Source organism: Trichomycterus rosablanca, chromosome 11 (assembly GCF_030014385.1).
Source record: "Trichomycterus rosablanca isolate fTriRos1 chromosome 11, fTriRos1.hap1, whole genome shotgun sequence".
In the NCBI taxonomy this organism is placed as follows: domain Eukaryota; kingdom Metazoa; phylum Chordata; class Actinopteri; order Siluriformes; family Trichomycteridae; genus Trichomycterus; species Trichomycterus rosablanca.
In genome coordinates this window covers 5,904,739-5,925,369 of record NC_085998.1, presented here as the reverse complement: position 1 = coordinate 5,925,369, position 20,631 = coordinate 5,904,739, and the positions used below count along the sequence as shown (strand labels likewise).

The window sequence follows — 20,631 nt, the reverse complement described above, 5'->3', positions numbered from 1 at the left end:
TCGGAATGGCGAATGTTAAACGAATGTCGAATAGAAAACTAACTTTACCGCAGTGAAATACTGAATTTAAACGAGTGAGTAAATGTTAAATGTCTTGTTATTATGTTACTCATTTTTTGTATTTATTCGTTGATAATCCTTCACTATCCACTCTCCAGTCCAATAAATGTGGACTTTGTTTATTTGAGCACAAGGCTGGGATTATAAATTGATGAAATTAATGCTTAAACCAGTGCTGAAATATTTAGTGGTGATCTGTAGAGTTTTAGTGAGTGAGTGAGATCTAATCCGACACCCTGTGTGTTTGTGGTTTGAACATGAGGTCGTGTTTTGTGTTTTTGGTTGCTTTGATGGTCGTTACTGAAGGGCATTTAACAGAAACACATGTAGTTCAATGTGTCAAACAGAAACACTAAACCTGAACTGTCAGAATGTAGCTAAATCATTATAATATACAATCAGCTGTCCAAATACTTATAGATCATTTATTAAAGTGGGGAACTAAGACAGTTTTATACACTGGACAATAAACACAGAGAGCTTTATATAGAAAACAACAATCACTTAAACAATTCAAGCAAATATTTTACAGAGTAAATAAAGTGTGTAAAAACGCAGTAATAAAAATGTCAGACTGAGTTTTATGAGCAGTAATAAATAAAACAGCTTTTTCTAATGGTCTGTAGTTACACTCACTCACTTTCTTAGGGTCGCGGGAAGGGGGGGGGTGCTGGAGCCCATCCCAGCTTTTCAATGGGCACAAGGCACACAGTAACACCCTGAATGGGGCGCCAGTCAAACACACAGACATACACCAATAGGGCAATTCAGTGTCTCCAATTAACCTGACTGCATGTTTTTGGACTGTGGGAGGAAACCGGAGCTCCCAGAGGAAACCCACACAGACACAGGGAGAACATACAAACTTCACACAGAAAGTACCCGGACATCCCCACCTGGGGATCAAACCCAGCACCTTCTTGCTGTGAGTTCACAGTGCTACCCACCGAGCCACCGTGCCGCCCATCTGTAGTTACAGTTGAACAATAATTCAACAGTACAGCAGACTCAAAGAGGGAAATAAAGTTACGATGAATATTTTTCATCTGTGATTTGAGCTTCTCATTTGGTTTAATTATTAAAAGTTTTTATTGAGAATAAATGTGGACGGGTTATACAGATTCTAATATGTTTAAAATTATAAAAACTTTCAGCTTAGTGCTTGTATTAAGGTGATTATTTATTAGGATTTTAACGTCATGTTTTACACTTTGGTTACATTCATGACAGAAATGGTAGTTACTCATTACACAAGATTCTTCAGATTAAATTTTAATATCAAACACAGTCATGGACAATTTAGTATCTCCAATTCACCTCACTTGCATGTCTGTGGACTGTGGGAGGAAACTGAAGCTCCTGGAGGAAATCCACACAGACACGGGGAGAACATGCAAACTCCACACATAAAGCACCCAGACCGCCCCACCTGGGGATCGAACCCAGGACCTTCTTGCTGTGAGGCGACAGTGCTACCCATGTAATAAGGTGAAGTTAAGGTGTGTGTGTCAGTAGTCTGTGAGGACAGTGACTATGCAAAACAAAAATAGGCCCAGAATACACCCTTTTGGTTCCTCGCTACAGAAAAACAATCATTTTTTAAATGATGCTTATGTCTCGTTATTGGCTTTATTACAAATTTGTTTAAAAAATTTAAATAGATATTCCGCTAGCACACCAGCACCAAGATTCTGAACTCTTCGATTCGAAACTCGGCCAGTCGGCTGGGCGCCATCTAGTGGGCATAATTGGCAGTGCCTTCAGCAGACACGTTTTTGCTAGGGCGGGATACCCGGACTATGTGGGTGGGGTCCTCAAACGCTGTGTAAGAACCCTGATTGGCAGATAGAGAGGCGCCTGTGCAGAATGCATAGGTAAAAAGGGTTTCGCTAAGGGCTTCGCACATTTGGAGGAGGTATGAGCAGCAATATACCCTCCTCGACTGTAATCAAGGATCCCTAGCAGCGGAAGACAAATTGACTACACTAAATTGGGAGAAAATGCATAAATAAATAGAAAAAAATTAATTAATTAATTAAAACAAAACAGACAGATAGCATTTTAAAGATGTTAAAGGTTTGAATTAAAGCCTGTAAAGCTTTTTAATATCAGAGTTTGTTTTGTGTAACAGCTGAACGTTTGTGTCCGAGTTCATTCCTGCTGTAAACTCACGGCCGGTCTGTGTGATTCTAAACTGGTTCAGTGTTTTGCTGAGAAAGTCTTTCTTGCGGATTAAATCCTGAGACGAGTGAGACCGTGAGTATCAGACTTTAATCCTCTCACCTGAGAGTGAATCTGTTTGCTAACACATTTAGAACGGGGTCAGCGTTACACTCCTGCAGGTCAGCGCCCTACATTCACATTCGTCTGGTTCCTTTCAGCTGCATTTTAATGAAGTTCATTTCTACATGAGAAGGAACTTTTACTCAGTGCTACCTGGCTCAAGGCCTCCAAAAGTGACAGACTGGTGGTGGTGGTGGGGCTTAAACCGGAAACCTTCTGATCAACCATCCAGAACCTTTTATCGCAAAGCCACCATTCACTGTACACTGTTGTTATTCACTGTAAATAATACACTGTTGTACCTCATCTGACGTAGATTTACTTTCCTGTGTGAAAAGATACACGTAAACCTTGAAGAAACCACTCCGCAAACAGGTGCATTTGGGTATTTTTGATTCTTTCAAAAGGACATTTTTCTATTTACTGTTTAATAGAAATATAAAAATTTCTAAGCCTGTTATAGACACACGTGGACTCAGGTAGCATGTTCAGGTAACTGTGTTCACTGTGTTAAGATTCTGAGTCTCATGTTTGACAAGAATGAGCGCTGGAGGCTAAAGGAACATCAAAATGCTTATCATTGTTTTTTGATTGCGTAAATAAATCGAGGTTTCTGTGTGTGTATATATATATATATATATATATTAAATGTTTCATAATGTCTGCCTGTCACAGGACAGTTGTAGCCTAGTGGTTAAGGTTCTGGACTAATCAAAAGGTCGCTGGTTCAAGCCCCACCACTAACAGGTTGCCACTGTTGGGCCCTTGATCAAAGCCCTTAATCTTGACTTGCTTAGACAATATGTACTGTAAGTCGCTTTGGATAAAAGCGTATAATTTATTCTTTTTGTTCTAATTCATTAAAGATGCATACGTTCTACGGTGGTTTTGAAAGTCAACAAAATGACAAACAAACGACTCTGTGGTCAAAAACAAGTGCTGATCTGATCACAGCTGATAAATCGATTAAGGTCCATTCAGCTCTAATTTACACCAACCAGGCATAACATTATGAGCACTGACAGGTGATGTGAATAACACTGGTTATCTCTTCATCACGGCACCTGTTAGTGGGTGGGATATATTAGGCAGCAAGTGAACATTTTATCCTCAAAGTTGATGTGTGCATGAGGATTTGAGTGAGTTTGATAAGGGCCAAATTGTGATGGCTAGACGACTGCAGCTCTTGTGGGGTGTTCCTGGTCTGCAGTGGTCAGTATCTATCAAAAGTGGTCCAAGAAAGGAACAGTGGTAAACCGACGACAGGGTCATGGGCGGCCAAGGCTCATTGATGCACTTGAAGAGCGAAGGCTGGCCAGTCCAACAGACGAGCTACTGTAGCTCAAATTGCTGAAGAAGTAAATGCTGGTTCTGATAGAATGGTGTCAGACTCCATGCCTCGACGGGTCAGGGCTGGTTTGGCAGAAAAAGGGGGACCAACACAATATTAGGAAGGTGGTCATAAAGTTATGCCTGATCAGTGTACATATAATTCGCAACTGACACCCTAATTTATGCAGAATCAGTTACGGCTGCTCAAGATACAAAATGAATAAAATCACACAAATAAATAAAAGGGGCAGTTGTAGCCTAGTGGTTAAGGTACTGGACTAGTAATTGAAAGGTTGCTGGTTCAAGCCACACTACTGCCAGGTTGTCACTGTTGGGCCCTTGAGCAAGGCCCTTAACCCTTAATTGCTTGGACAATATACTGTCACAGTACTGTAAGTAGCTTTCAATAAAAGCGTCTGCTAAATGCCGTAAATGTAACAGTAAAAGTGGAGGTAAATCATGTACAGTGGCACTCAAGACTTCTGATGGAGAAATTATACAGAGGTTTTGTGTTTTGCAGCACTTTTGTTAATGACTTTAATGTTCTGACAGATCACAAAAAAACCTCCCACAGGAAAGGTCTCTACCGTCTTATTATTTCTCATAAAGTTGGAATTAATGTGAATGTAGCAAGAAGAAAACCACTGCGAAACATCAATTCCTTATGACTGTACTGTGTTTACAGTCACACAGGCTTTTTAATTAAAACACTCTCTAGACTGTATAATGCTCCATACATTACTGTTCCATACATCAGTGTTCCATACAAATCTAGAATAATGTTCTGGAATAATGGTCAGAACAGACGATTTATTAGAGCAACAAGAATTTCAGAGTAGGAACAGTGAAACACGGTGGTGGTAGTGTGATGTTTTGTTGCATCTGAAAGCCAGTAAAGATGCTGTGAGCTGGTGAGACCCTGAAAGTCGCAGCTCGTCTGATAAGCTGCGGTGGGTCTGATTTAAAGCAGCTCTGATGAAGAAGAGTGAAGCTGAAATTCCTCCAGAGTGACGTGAAAGATTCACATCAGAGTATAGAAAGTTTAGAACGATGTAAAATTTCTTTATAGTTATGATGTAATAAATGAGATTTTTTTTTCTCAGGATTTTAACGTCATGTTTTACACACTTTAATTACATTCATGACATGACAGGTAGTTACTGGTTACACAAGGTTCATCAGTTCAAGTTTAATATCAAACACAGTCATGGACAATTTTGTATCCCTAATTCACCTCACTTGCACGTCTTTGGACTGTGGGAGGAAACCGGAGCTCCTGGAGGAAACCCACACAAACACGGGGAGAACATGTGAACTCTATACAGAAAGGACCCAGACTGGGAATTAAACCCAGAACCTTCTTGTTGCCCAAATAAAATTTGAGTGATGAATTTGAGTTGATTGTAGGAGGGCAGTAGAAGAGCTTTGTTGTGTGTTAGTGTGTCAGTGTGTTCATGTTGGTGATGAGATTAGATTAGCTCGGTGGTGAAACAGCATCAGATTTGCTGAGTGAGCGACGAGCTGGATAAACTCGCTCGTGTTTAATCTGTTCTGCTGCACCGACATCAGCAAAAAATCCAAAAATACTCAATAAATACCAAGATTTTACTGTTTATGACTGTACTGTGTTTATCAAAACACTCCATACATCAATGTTCTATACCAGGGGTGTCAAACATCTGCATTATGGTGGCCCTCAAAGGGCCGATTGTAATGTATCCTGCTGTGATTGCTCTATGACTTTTAAGTCTTGGACAATTTGTTGTTTTTCTTGGAGGCTAAATTCTGTGTTTGGTGTCAAAGTGCCAAATGTATTCTGTATATTTATAAAGTATATTTACATTTATATTGTCCTCCTTTACCACAGACACGGCCTCATAACACAAGAGACGGACCGGTTTCTCTTCCTGAAGCACAAACTTGTTTTCACTTTCCCATCTTTCATAAAATTTCCTCCTTCTGCTTCAATTTTCTCTTCTTGTACATTTTGGAATTATTTGTAAATATTTCTCAACATCACTTGTTGGAAAACTGCCTCAGTTAAACACTGGTGTGGAAACCGGGATGCGGGTCACAAAATCAGCATGCATTGTGGGAGATGCAGTTTATGTATGATTTTACAGTGTATTTTAAGACAATCATACGTCTTCTAAGCTCTCACGGGCCACATAAAATGACGTGGTGGGTCGGATTTGTCCCGCAGGTCTTGAGTTCTATAGCATTCATCTATATTTATATTATATGCATATAAACCCAAAGAATCCCCCCCAAAAAACTAAAGACAAATATGATTAGAACAGGATCATATTTATTAAAAGAGCAGCAACCAATCAACATCTGTTATTTTTTAATACATTTTTATATTTAAAACCTTTTAGAAAAGGTAAGTTCTTCTGTCTCATCATCAAAACCTCGAGTTATCATCAGTCTTTACATTTAAATTTTTTGTATTTAGCAGACACCTTTATCCAGAGTGACCGATCAGCCATAACATTAAAACCACCTCCTTGTTTCTACACTCACTGTCCATGTTATCAGCTCCACTTACCATATAGAAGCACTTTGTAGTTCTACAATTACTGACTGTAGTCCATCTGTTTCTCTACATACTTTTTTGGCCTGCTTTCACCCTGTTCTTCAATGGTCAGGACCCCCACAGGACCACCACAGAGCAGGTATTATTTAGGTGGTGAATCATTCTCAGCACTGCAGTGACAATGACATGGTGCTGGTGTGTTAGTGTGTGTTGTGCTGGTATGAGTGGATCAGACACAGCAGCACTGCTGGAGTTTTTAAATACCTTGTCCACTCACTGTCCACTCTATTAGACACTCCTACCTAGTCGGTCCACCTTGTAGATGTAAAGTCAGAGACGATTGCTCATCTATTGCTGCTGTTTGAGTTGTTTATCTTCTAGACCTTCATCAGTGGTCACAGGACGCTGCCCACGAGGCGCTGTTGGCTGGATATTTTTTTTGGTTGATGGACTATTCTCAGTCCAGCAGTGACAGTGAGGTGTTTAAAAACTCCAGCAGCGCTGCTGTGTCTGATCCACTCATACCAGCACAACACACACTAACACACCACCACCATGTCAGTGTCACTGCAGTGCTGAGAATGATCCACCACCTATATTGTCTAAGTAATTGAGGGTTAAGGGCCTTGCTCAAGGTCCCAACAGCGACCTTTCCATTACGAGTCCAGTACCTTAACCACTAGGCTACAACTGCCCCTATTGTAGTAGTTTTACAGTAATTTTGTAATAATATTATTGTTATTATTTGATAGTATTTGACGTGGTTGTTTAGCGCATGTTCTGTAGTAATCAGAAGCCTTGATCCTGAGCCGAATGATGATCAGAACTGCAATTGCTCTTGTGGTTACACATCTGTATCAGAGAATAAAACCGGATGCGACAGAGGCTGCCGGGTTCAGAGGAAGTTAGCTGGGATGCTAATTAAATGCGGGATGCTAATAAAGTGTAAGTGTTCTATCAGTGTGTGTTACTGTTTTTAACCCCGCTGCTGTTGTTTCAGAAACATTGTTGTTATAAAGATAAACATGGATGAAAGCGGGACGGAGGAAGTTCTGTAATGTTGCTGTTGGTTTCTGATCGGACCAGTTTGTTCCAGAACAGAAGAGAATAAAAATTTTACTATTTACACACAACAGTAGTTCCTCATGTTCACACACACACACACACACACACACACACACAATACACACTCAACACACACACACAATGCTGCACCTGTTAGGGGCAAGCTGTAGCCTAGTGGTTAAGGTACTGGATTAGAAGGTCGCTGGTTCAAGTCCCACCACTGCCAGGTTGCTGCTGTTGGGCCCTTGAGCAAGGACCTTTAATGGCATCTGTGTTTATTTTAAGCACTAAAAATAACTTTTAATTCTAAAATGAATGTAATTAAGCTATTTTGTTTACGATCATTAAAATAATCAGGGTTTAGTTGTCAGGTGCTCTGATGTTTCAGCAGTGTAAAGTTTCATCATGATGATGTGTTAGTTCAAGTCTCAGTGATGCTTCTGGCTGGTGTGTGAGGGAGGGAAGGTGTGCTGGGGTTACTCCTCATTCCCCTGCAGATAAATATTCATGATCTCAGCTCTGATGAGTGGAGTGGTTGTTATTTTGTACAAGTTTTGTGAATGTGTTTATCCAAAATAAGGAATTCATCAAGGTTACAACAAAAGAACACAATCATTTACACACAACACAGTAACACACTCCGGTGCTACACCCCCCACCCAAACCCCCCGCCCACACACACACACACACACACACATCAACACCACCGCAAACAATGTCGGCTCAGCTACAGCTACAAAGTTTATGAACCCATGAGCTGAATTTCTACAATAATATTTGCACCTACAAACATCAGATTACAAATTAACGCACAAAGAAACTTAATAATACATGCATTATTAATAATACAATGTTTTTGTCCCTGCCTGCTTAGACACATTAATGATGATGATCATTTCTGCAAAAGAGTTTAAATGAATTATTTAATATGATTAATTAAATATAAAACTTTCAATATAGTTCACAATTTAATTTTCTACATTTTTCACATCACGTTTGTTCTAAACCTTTATTTAAATTTTATTTGTAAGTAACAGTAACAGAGATTGGATTCTGAAGCTGATTTTCCTGTTTCTGATTCACAATCCACACTAAAAGTGACAAAGAATTACACAATTAAAAAAACATCTAATTTACAGAAGTTACTAATTATTTTAGTAGAGCTGAATTTTCTTTTTCATTTCATTAATCATGTTTTTATCACTGCTTTATCTTGGTCAAGGTCTTAATGGGTGCAGCTTCCTTAGAATCACTGGGCACATTACAGTAACACACACCACATTTATTTCTTTAAATACTTTTTTAACCTGCTTTCACCCTGTTCCTCAATGGTCAGGACCCCCACAGGACCACCACAGAGCAGGTATTATTTAGGTGGTGGATCATTCTCAGCACTGCAGTGACACTGACATGGTGGTGGTGTGTTAGTGTGTGTTGTGCTGGTATGAGTGGATCAGACACAGCAGCGCTGATGGAGTTTTTGAATACCGTGTCCACTCACTGTCCACTCTATTAGACACTCCTACCTAGTTGGTCCACCTTGTAGATGTAAAGTCAGAGACGATCGCTCATCTATTGCTGCTGTTTGAGTTGGTCATCTTCTAGACCTATCAGGGTGCTGTTGGCTGGATATTTTTGGTTGGTGGACTATTCTCAGTCCAGCAGTGACAGTGAGGTGTTTAAAAACTCCAGCAGCGCTGCTGTGTCTGATCCACTCATACCAGCACAACACACACTAACACACCACCACCATGTCAGTGTCACTGCAGTGCTGAGAATGATCCACCACCTAAATAATACCTGCTCTGTGGTGGTCCTGTGGGGGTCCTGACCATTGAAGAACAGCATGAAAGGGGGCTAACAAAGCATGCAGAGAAACAGATGGACTACAGTCAGTAATTGTAGAACTACAAAGTGCTTCTATATGGTAAGTGGAGCTGATAAAATGGACAGTGAGAGTTATTTTTGAATGCTTTTTGAGGATTTTTTCTAAATGCCATTAAACTTATTAATAACTAAAATTGAACTGTTGTGTGCATGCCACGCTGCATACTGTATAATACTAGAATTTAATTTTTACTATTTATCTTATGCGATTTTTCTGCCTAGCATGTTAAATGTGTACATTGTCTACATATAGGTTTGTCTGTATACTGTAGTGTTTGTATATTGTAGGAAGATAACAACAGCCGGAAACAAATTCCTTGTGTGTGTAAACATACTTGGTGAATAAAGCTGATTCTGATTCTGATATCAGCATTACTGCTTCTAAACTGAGTCTCTGTCAGCAATTCATTTTTATCCTGTGCAAACTCTTAATCTACAGACAGTCATGGTAAAAATCCTAAGAGATCAGCAGCAGGTTCTGACAAACTTAGACCAACCAGTCTGGTACCACATATTGTTCTAAAGACGAATGGTTCAGCTGCTCTGTTGATGATCCACGATGCTACCTTCCTACTACCTTACATCATACTAGGGTTTCAATCCATGATGCTACCTCCACCATGCTTCAAATGTTCAGCCAGAGTAATTAAATTATTTTTTTTTAATTAGGGCTGTCGTTAAACGTGCTAATTAACACGATTAACGCGTAAAAACTTTAATTTTAACATTTTAATTGAGAACAAAATTTTTTTTATTACTGGGCTGTTTGTGCCACTTTATACATGTGTCTCTGTGGTAATTTGTGCTGCTTTAACAGTAACATTGTGTTTATACTGTATAATGATAACACGGCTCTTTTCCAGTTTGCGTCATGAGTTATAAATTACTCGAGCTGCTGCTGCTACATATTGTGAAATGTCGGGTATTTTTTATAATAATTTTTGTTTTCAAAAAGCGTGAGAAATCATCACTAGACAAAATTACAGTTATTAATTGATGCTATAATATCATCTTTGGTCAGAGCACCTTTGTCTCGTCGGGCATCTGCGTGCACGGATACACGTTACAGGCTAAATGAGCTCAGACTCAGTCTAACTTTATTTCAGAGGAGTTTGGATGGAAAGTCCATGAACTGTAAACGTCGTGGGAACATTACAAACACTGGTGTTAAATGGATCGCAATGGACTGTAGACGCTTTAACATAGTTAATGATGTGGGTCGAAACGACGTTATACATGTTGCATCTAGAAATGGTTGATTGTAGTTCCCTGAGCAGCTGTTTTCAGTGGCAGGATTATGAACAGGGAAAGATCCTCACCTCTGTCAGATAATGTGAACAGACCTGTCATTAAAAAGAACTGGCTGAAAGATGGGTCGCTGTTAACAACTCTATATAGGCACTGGCTGGTTTTCTAAAAATAATTTAGATTTAATAATTTTATCATAATTTTATTAATTTTTTATTGGTAAACATGTTCTTGCAGTAAAACATGCATAACTTTAAATTTTGCTTAGTTATTTTTGCAGTCGATTAACCACGATTAATTAGGTTCTTAGTGCTTATGTATGTTTGTGTGTGTGTGTGTGTGTGTGTGTGTGTGGTTTAACCCACCTGTACATGGATTAGGGATCTGAGCTCCTCCCTCTGAGTGCTGAGGTTAAATAGTCCTGAATCTTCAGTGTCAGCACTCAGTCCTGCTGCCTGCACCAAAACTTCTGATCATTCTTTCATTCTTTTACTTTCTATCTTTTCTTCTTTTTCTTTCTCTTCATGCATCACTTTATTTTTTGATTTTGTGGATCATGGAGCTGCAGGACTTCTGTTTCAGTGAAAACTTTCCATTTCTACATGAACACAACAGGTACGTTATTTAGCTAAAAAATACAATAATTACAATCAGTTATTTATGGAATATTTATATATATAAATATATAAAAAAAGTTTCTGTAAACTATGTCCAAAATATATGTTTTTTACACTTCTATTTATTTTTATTTATTTGCTATTATTCTATTTACTTTTACTATAATACTAAACTTTATAATACTATAATAATAAGTAAATATAATACTAAACTTTATAATACTATAATTATAAGTAATATAATACTAAACTTTATTTGTGAGTAAAACTAACTTTTTGGGAATTAGTTGTTTTCGTACAATCAACATCAAAATTTATTAATGAGTTTCATTCTAAACTTTTGATGCTTTTCTAGTTTGCTTTTGAATATTACAGCTATAAAACATGTTCAAATACTTTATTAATAATTAGTAATCGTTCATCAATTATAACTAACATAAATACTTAAGCAGAATAATTTTGAATACCTATTTTATTAATTACAACTTTATTAAACCATTTTCTGATTATTTCTGTATGTTTTTGTCTCATGAACAGTTTGATGGACCCCTCATCCTCTGATGATCCCCCGTCTCCACCAGATCAGAACATTAAATCGGACTTATCCAGTTTGGCAGCGTTTAGTCCGAGCAGTACATCAGACAGCAGTGGGTACAGTGTAGTACTCTCTCGTTCTCACGAGCATGCTCACTTCAGTACTTCAGAAGAACATGAAGATCCTCACATCACATCTCAAACCAGTTCCATCCTGAGTCCAGAGTACCATCCCTCCCTCAGCCACCCTCCCAAACGCCTCTGTCTGGTGTGTGGAGACTTCGCTTCTGGGTATCACTACGGTGTGGCATCGTGTGAGGCCTGCAAGGCTTTCTTCAAAAGAACCATCCAAGGTAATGAGCAGAGCAAAGACCAAAACACACACACACACACACACACACACACAACAGATTTCAATAATCACATAGAGGAGAGAGGACGAGCTGAAGAGGAAATGTATTTATTAGGATTTTAACGTCATGTTAATATAAAACACAGTCATGGACAATTTTGTATCTTTAATTCACCTCACTTGCACGTCTTTGGACTGTGGGAGGAAACACACTCAGACACGGGGAGAACATGCAAACTCCACACAGAAAGGACCCAGTCCGCCTCACCTAGGGGTTGAACCCAGGACTTTCACAGAGCCCAAAGAAAGCCTAAAGCAGCTGTTTGAGCTCATGATCGTTATCTAAACCTGATGATTGGTGTAATTATGTTTATTCTTCATTTTATTTTAGAAACGTAAAATTTGTATCATAAATATCATCTGAGATCACGTCAGTGTGTAACAGTAATCACTAAATCATCAGCTCTGAGTCCCACGTCTAGGGTTTTAGTCTTGGTGGTGACACTGGAAGAGCTTGGTGCCTAACAGTCATGTGTAATGAAGGGGATGATGAATAAGGAATCAGTGAAACAGTGACTCCTACTGTCTGCTTGAGGTGCTGCCATGAGTAGAAGATCAATATGGAGAGATTATTGTGGTCCTTCATACATGCTGATTCATTTTCTTCATCTATTTCATCAAATATTTTTCCTATTATTATTTTTATTATTAAATTTTTTTTAATGGAATAACTTTTATGGAATAACATTTTGTAAAAACTAAAGATTTTACTCATTGAAACGTGTACAATGTTAAAAAAAATGTGATGAAAAAAATGTCCAAAAATATATATTTTATAGTTGAAATAGTTTAATTTTCTGTATGTTTTAGTAAGCAATTGTTGTTTGATAGGGAACTCGGTTAGCGCAGCGGCCGATTATGATTAGCTGTGTCTGAGGGATAGGGTGACTGAACCACTGTGATGGATTGGCACCCTGTCCAGGGTAGTTCTGTCTAGTGTCCTGTGTTTCCTGGTGATACTGGACCTACTGATAAAGCGACTGATGGAAATTAATGAAAAAAGGAATCGTTTATTGATCACTAAATAAATAAGGAATTCATTTATGATTTGAATAGAATTTTAAACACTTTAGATGGTAAACAGTTGCAGTTATTGTAAAAAAAAAAGTAATTTAATTACACTAATGTAAGAACTGTGTTTATTTTTCTGAACAAACAAATCATGGTCCTTTATTTTGTGTTGGTGCTGTGATAAACTAGTTCATTGAAACTGAAAAGAAGCTTCATGATAAATATTATAGATGTATGCTGTTGTAATCTAAACGCCAGAGCTGGGGAGGAAGGACTAGGAAAGCCAGACACGCTGACCATTGGCTCTTAATTAATAACATGATCAATATTAGATGTGAGAATTAGCTGAGCCTAATGAATGAACGTGATTGATTGTCGTGTGAAGAAACATTATGTTGAATTTCAGAGGTTTCACCCTCAGTGTCTGATTTTTATCCTACTGGTGATCAATAGAAATCGCCACTGGGAAATCCTGAAAATCCCAATTAACAAAATGTAAACATGCTCCTGAGAGAATGTCCTAATTGGTCAGTCAGTTCATGGTGCTGGAGAAGAAATGATCAATATATTGATTGAATGTTGCAGCTGGAACACAGAGGCTTTAATCCCAGACTCTCTGTCCTGGATTAGATGAAGCTCATTGATTAAAGTTCTCTAAGTGGGTAGGAGAGAATTAATGGCTGGTTTTCACTCATCAATACTCTATTAAATCTTATTAGCCCCAGACTTTCAAAACTGGAACATTATCAGATCAATAAACGCTGTCCAAGCTTTTTATGGATTTTTGTGTGAAAGCTCAGTCTGCAGACACGAGAAAATCTGACCTCTGTGGTGTAAGAGATTCCCAGCAGTGGTGTAACTGGGATCCTCAGGCTTCAGTATGAATACATGTTGGGTTTCTATACGCCTGTCAGGAACATTTGTTTAATTACAGTGCAGCTCCTTTCTTGCATGGTAGCCTCTTACATCCATATAGTGATGACAAGCCTGATTGACTGTAAACAGTATTTAGCAGCATTTAATTCATGGAAGACCTGTTTGTTTGTTTGTTTGTTTATTAGGATTTTAACGTCATGTTTTACACTTTAGTTACGTTCATGACAAGAACGGTAGCTACTCATTAGTTCACAAGGTTATATTGAACACAGTCTTGGACAATTTTGTATCTCCAATTTACCTGACTGCATGTCTTTGGACTGTGGGAGGAAACTGGAGCACCTGGAGGAAACCCACGGGGAGAACATGCAAACTCCACACAGAAAGGACCCAGACTGCCCCACCTGGGGATCAACCCCGGGACCTTCTTGCTGTAAGGCGACAGTGCTACCTACTTACATGGCAGACCTGTTTTTGTGGCTCTTGGACCACATCAGCAGCAGTAATGAGAAGTTAGGAGGACATTCTGCATTCCATTGAATGATGGTTTTGTTTTGTGTGATGATGTATCAGGAATCAGTATCGAGGTTTGAGCTTAGTATCGGTATAGTACTCTATATCAGTATCAGTATAAGTGTTTTAGATTGTAGTATGGACTGAAATCATTACAATTACAGCTGTATTACCAGCGGTGTGTATTGTGTTTATGTTGATCTTGTGTATGTTATATTTGTAGGAAATATCGAGTACAACTGTCCGGTGGCGAACGACTGTGAGATAACGAAGAGACGGAGGAAATCCTGTCAGGCCTGTCGCTTTCAGAAATGTCTCCAAGCAGGAATGATGCGAGAAGGTAAAATTGTCTGAAACATGATTTAGGAATCTGATTACTGATTGTTATGAGAGTATATTGTGATTATTAGAATGACTTGGGGTTGTAATATATTAACGATACAGTGGGTTGTTGGGACCACACAGTCTGATCAGGTTGATATTCTGCTGTTATGTCTGATAACATCACAATCATGTGACTGCCACTAATATAGAACTCGGATCAGTGCTGCTGCCAAACCCATTAAACGCTCACCCACATACACTTATTAGACATTTTTAGCATTTGTTGTGGCTGAAATACATGGTGTACCAATACTTTTGTCCATATAGTGTTTTTTGTTACACAGAAATAACAGCATAGTTTTGTTTATATCAAATACAGATTATAAACAATATTGTCCTTTCTTCACCATTATCATCATTAACATCACTGCTCAGCTCGTACCTGAAACCAAATCACAGTGCTGATGGCACTCACTCACCATAACGCACTTTCTCCTACTACTGCTTTCACTGAAACACTATGGAAATATGATCAGCTACACACACAGACATAGCAGTTGTTTTCCCTACACAGGTCCAGCCTGGGTGTTACTGTGACTGTCTATATACTGTATAATGTTTGTGTATGTGCATGTTATTTTGAACATGCATAAGCTAATGTGTGTATGTGTGTGTGTACAGGAGTGCGTATGGACCGAGTTAGAGGAGGAAGACAGAAGTATAAACGACGTGTAGAGTCAGGATTGGCCATCTTCACACAAACTCCATACACTAGTCCAGTTAAACACATCCGTAAGTGATACCACTATCATCTTCATCATCATCCTCATCATTATTCTTGTCTGATCTTTTATCCACTGCACTAATAGACTGTTACATGCAGGTTATCTGTAAGAAAAATAGTTTTAGTTTAATTATTAAGAGTTGGGTGCTCAGGTGCGCTAACACACCACTGCAGAGTGTCGGAACTGACCAGATCTCAGCAGAGCTAGCGACCTGACCAAGCATCCACACAAATACAATTGGTGTTTGAAGAAAGGAAGGTTGGGCGCCTGTGTCTGCGAAAGTGTGGGGGTGGGAGGTCACATGGAGCTTAGTGTGGCTCTTCATATGTGATACAGCTCTGTGTGGGAATCCAACATTGGCAGGTGATGAGAAGCAGCTGCAAATTGGACACGTGTTGGAGGAGGCATGTGGTGATCCAGCTCTCCTTGATCAGATCGGGGTTTGTAAATGACTAGATTGGAAAATAAAGGGGAAAGGGGAAAAATTAATAGACTGCAGGTTGCTCCAGACCAAAGTACCTTGAGGAGATCAAAGTCTTCTTAAGGTCCTGATGTACCAGACATGCTGCTGAGCTGCCAGTTCTGTATAAGCGAAAATGACACATTTATATACAGATAGATTTCTTAAATTAGACCTATTTAGTAAATGTAAATAAAATAAACAGACATGTAAACATACTATATAATGATATAGTAAATTGATATATAGTAAATGATTCTAAACATTTCACATTAGATTTGTCATTTTGCTCAATTGAAAGAAAGAATTGTGGTTTTTTGGTGTGAAGAGATTCAGGTTGTTTTCAGTCAGTGATAAGAATAAAACGTCTTCTATAGGTAATAAAGTGATTCCTCAGCTGTTGGTGTCTGAACCGGTGCCACTCCGAGCCACACCCGACCCCTCCATCCCTGAGAGTGACCTCAAAACCCTCATGACCTTGTCTGACCTTCTGAACAGAGAGCTGCTGGTGATGATTGGCTGGGCAAAACACATACCAGGTACAAACACACACACACACACACACCAAAAACATCTTTTTAAACTTTTTTTAAGTGACCCACATTTCGTCCATGATTTTAACGTGACCGGCAACACAAATAATGCATCAAAACAAAACACTAAACGAAATATACTTAATTAATACAAATGGTGGCAATCTGGTCCCACTGTGGTTTACAAAATGTAACATAAAGCCTCCACAAGGGGGCATTAAAAATGTTGATTATTTTTCTCTGAGACCCATTTTTGGCTCACAACCCACCCAAGGGTTCCAACCCAGAGTTTGAGCACCCTGGCCTGGTGAGTAGAGCCTTGGGTTATCAATCAAAAGTTTGAGATATCGAATCCCGACTCTGCCATGCTGCCACTTTTGGGCCCTTGAACAAGGCCCTTAAGGCCCTAGGGGCACCAGTATACACCACACAGGACACACACCAGCAAGATTCAGCTGTGCTTTAAGTTTTTTTCATTTAGAAATAATGGTTCTCATTGTGGTTCGGTGGAGTCCTAAAGTCTTAGCAATAGCTTTTTAAACATTTTCCAGAAGTATTTGTTTCTGACTTAGATTATATTGTTTCTAAACCTAGATGGCATGATGTTCCTGTAGAAAGTTTAAGGTGCCATTTGACAGATTTATTTTCTCTTTAAAATGTGTTGATTTAGTTGTTATTAATCTTCTCTGCGACCCTTTTTTTTGGTTCATGACCCACCCAAGGGTCACAACCCAGAGTTTAAGCACCCTGGCCTGGTGAGTAGAGCCTTGGGTTATCAATCAAAAGGTTGAGATATCGAATCCCGGCTCTGCCATGCTGCCACTGTTGGGCCCTTGAACAAGGCCCTTAAGGCTCCAGGGGCACTGTACAATGGCTGACCCTGCTCTCTGACCCCAGCTTCTAAAACATGTGGTATATGTGAAAAAAAGAGTTTCATTGTACTGTACACGAGTATGTGTATATATGAAAAATAAAGGTGTTCTATTTTATTCTATTTGAACTGGATCATGTCTAAACCACTGCTGTTTTTTACTGGTTCCTCAGGGTTTCCAGTGCTGTCGTTGGTGGATCAGATGGCCCTGTTACAGAGCGGATGGGTGGAGGCTCTGCTGCTGGCTGTGGTTTGTCGATCTGTGGGTTCTCCTCAGGATCTGGTGTTCGCTGAGAACCTGAGACTAAACGAAGCACAATGCAGAAGCATGGGCCTGCTGGAACTGTACACACCCCTCCGACTGCTCGCCAACAGATATACCCAGCTCAACCTCAGTCACGAGGAGGCGCTCATCCTGCGCGCAATGGCACTCGCCAACTCAGGTACAGCACACACCACACAGGACACACACCAGCACGATTCAGCAGTGCTTCAGGTTTTCTTCTGTGTTTCGGTGGAGTTCTAAAGCCTTAGCAATAGCTTTGGAACCCTTTCCAGAAGTATTTGTTTCTGAATTTACCAAGATGGCATGATGTTCCTGTAGAAACTTTAGGGTGCTGCTGGACTGGATTGAGATTTATTTTCTACAAAGCCACTGAAATCAACCCTGGTTCTGCTTTATTTACTACATTTGTTTGTAGGTTGAACGTGTGTGATCTGGGCATTAAATAACTTAATTTTACTAATATTATGTTTTATTAAAGGATTTGATATTTTGTGGGGGCAGGGTGGCACGCTGGGTTTCCTCCGGGTGCTCCGGTTTCCTCCCACAAGTCCAAAGTCATGCATTCAGTTTGGATTTAGAGCTACTAAAGTGTGTGTGTCCTGTGAGGGACTGGCAACCTGTCTGGGGTGTTTTCTGCCTATCATCTAATAATAAGTCAGACCCACTGTGACCCTGACCAGGATAAAGTGGTGATACAGGCAATAAATGGATGAATTATTGTGACAAATATGCAATAACAGAGAGGGAAATTACTTTTTTGCAGCTTTGTACAACATTTGGCAACCCTAGACCAAGCCATTCTTTGTCAAAAATGGAATTGATTACTGGGCGGCACGGTGGCTCAGTGGGTAGCACTGTCGCCTCACAGCAAGAAGGTCCTGGGTTAGATCCCCAGGCCGGGCAGTCCGGGTCCTTTCTGTGTGGAGTTTGCATGTTCTCCCCGTGTCTGCGTGGGTTTCCTCCCACAGTCCAAAAACATGCAATCAAAACACTGAATTGCCCTATAGGTGAATGGGGGTGTGTGTATGCGTGTCTGCCCTGAGATGGACTGGCGCGTCCAGGGTGTTACTGTGTGCCTTGCACCCATTGAAAAGCTGTGATCGTCCCCACCCCCCACGACCCTGATTGATTAAGCGGTTAAGAGAGTGAGTGAGTGAACTGATTACTTAGTATTGAACATATACAGTATAAGATCTTTATACTTTGGTTGGTCCAGTACAGAGTTTAACTGGCTACTAAATTTAGGAATCCAGACCCCCAGCGCCTGGTCCTGGACGTCCGACATTAAATTCCACCTCCTCTTTTCTAGATGCTGAGCAGGTGGAGAGCGGTGAAGGGGTGCAAAAGTTTCAGGACGGGTTACACGAGGCTCTGCATGATTACGAGCTGAATCAGAGAGGATTCGAACCTCACCGCGCTGGTAAACTGCTCATGACGCTACCGCTACTCCGACAGAGCGCTCAGCGAGCCGTACACTGCTTCCATCATCTCCACACTCAGGGACGAGTTCCCATGCACAAACTCTTCCTCGAGATGCTCTCCACCAAAATGTGACAAGCTCAGGCTGAACATAGACTTAAAGGAACTGCGGTAAGGGGCTGGACATTAAACTTTGATCCAGTATGGAACCTGTGGAAGCCCTGGAGATGATCAGAAGGTCCGGATCAAATTCTGGTTCATTTGGTAGAGATTAGTGACAAAGTAAACCTGCTCTGTCAATAGAACCAAAAGTATGGCCAGCGGTAGCTAAGTGGTTAAGGTAAAAGGGCTAGTAATCGTAAGGTTGCTGGTTTAAGCCCCACATCTGCCAGGTTGCCACTGTTGGGCTCTTGACCAAGGCTTAACCCTCAACTGCTTGCAATGTATACGGTCACAATTGTAAGTCACTTTGGATAAAAGCATCTGCTAAATGCTGAAAATGTAAATGTAAAGTATGGAAATCAAAAGTTACAACTAGCTGAAATATTTCTATAATTAAGGCCCAAATACACCAGAAACTTGTGGTTTGCTAAGTGACTGTGGTCAGAGAGTGAGTGTTTTAGACAGATCGTCTACAATCTACAATTTGTCCCCTAATTAACGTGATATTTAACAATAGACAATAAAAGACTTGGTGCTTGGGTGGGATCCAGTGTTCGAATTCGAATTCAAATAGCAGTGCTAGCGGCCACTAAGGCGTGTACGTATAAATATGACTGGTTATCAGACGGGAGGGGTTGGAATGGGGGTGCTTGATGCCCTGTGGATTGGCACACTATCTGGTGCGTTACTGCATTACGCCTGGTGATTCCAGGGAAATCGGGCCCACTGCAACCCTGACCAGGATAAAGCATTCTAAAACTTGTTTGTTACAGACATCCTTTACAGGAAACAAACTTCCACGCGGTTTACTGCACAATTACTGTGTGATGAACTGTAATTAACAAAACATAAAATGCAGCCTGATCAGAAGTTACTTTCATTTAGAAAATCAACCAGACATTCAAGGGTGTCCAAACTTCAGCAGAAGAGTTTAAAGCACTTCTGAACCTTTTGGTGTTTCATACAACTAAACTGCACTGAAAATTAAATAATAATAATAATAATAAGAAGAAGAATAGCAATAAGAATGCTGTAACATTTTACTGAGGTTTTACTGCAGGTTGATTATAAATAAGGATTTTAATAATGAAGGATTTAAATGATTTTTATTTGAACGGTGGGACTGAAGGTTTTTATTTTGAGATTTAAACATTTAATACAATTAAATTAAATTTGATGGTTGTTTGGTATTTATAATTTGTAAACATTTTAAAATTAGTAAATTTGTTAATATATTCCATTAATTTTAAGTGTTTTTAATAATGTGAAGGACTATTTTTAGGTTTTTATATGAATTTATAATTTATTGTTTTTGTTTAAGTTTTAATGAGTTGTAAAAGAATGTGAATGAGATTTAATTATAATATTTATTATCAGTGTATGTTTAGCTTTGTGTTTGTATAATACAGCGTTTATT

General features: G+C 39.5%; 1 protein-coding gene across 1 annotated transcript; it reads left to right on the top strand.

Moving 5' to 3' along the window:
* Positions 1-10,967: 10,967 nt before the first annotated feature.
* esrrd (estrogen-related receptor delta) lies at positions 10,968-19,187 on the top strand. The gene is made up of 7 exons (XM_063004393.1): positions 10,968-11,026; positions 11,566-11,915; positions 14,598-14,714; positions 15,380-15,490; positions 16,321-16,482; positions 17,521-17,790; positions 18,943-19,187. The coding sequence occupies exons 1-7, from the start codon at positions 10,968-10,970 to the stop codon at positions 19,185-19,187; spliced, it is 1,314 nt and encodes a 437-aa protein (XP_062860463.1).
* Positions 19,188-20,631: the final 1,444 nt, after the last annotated feature.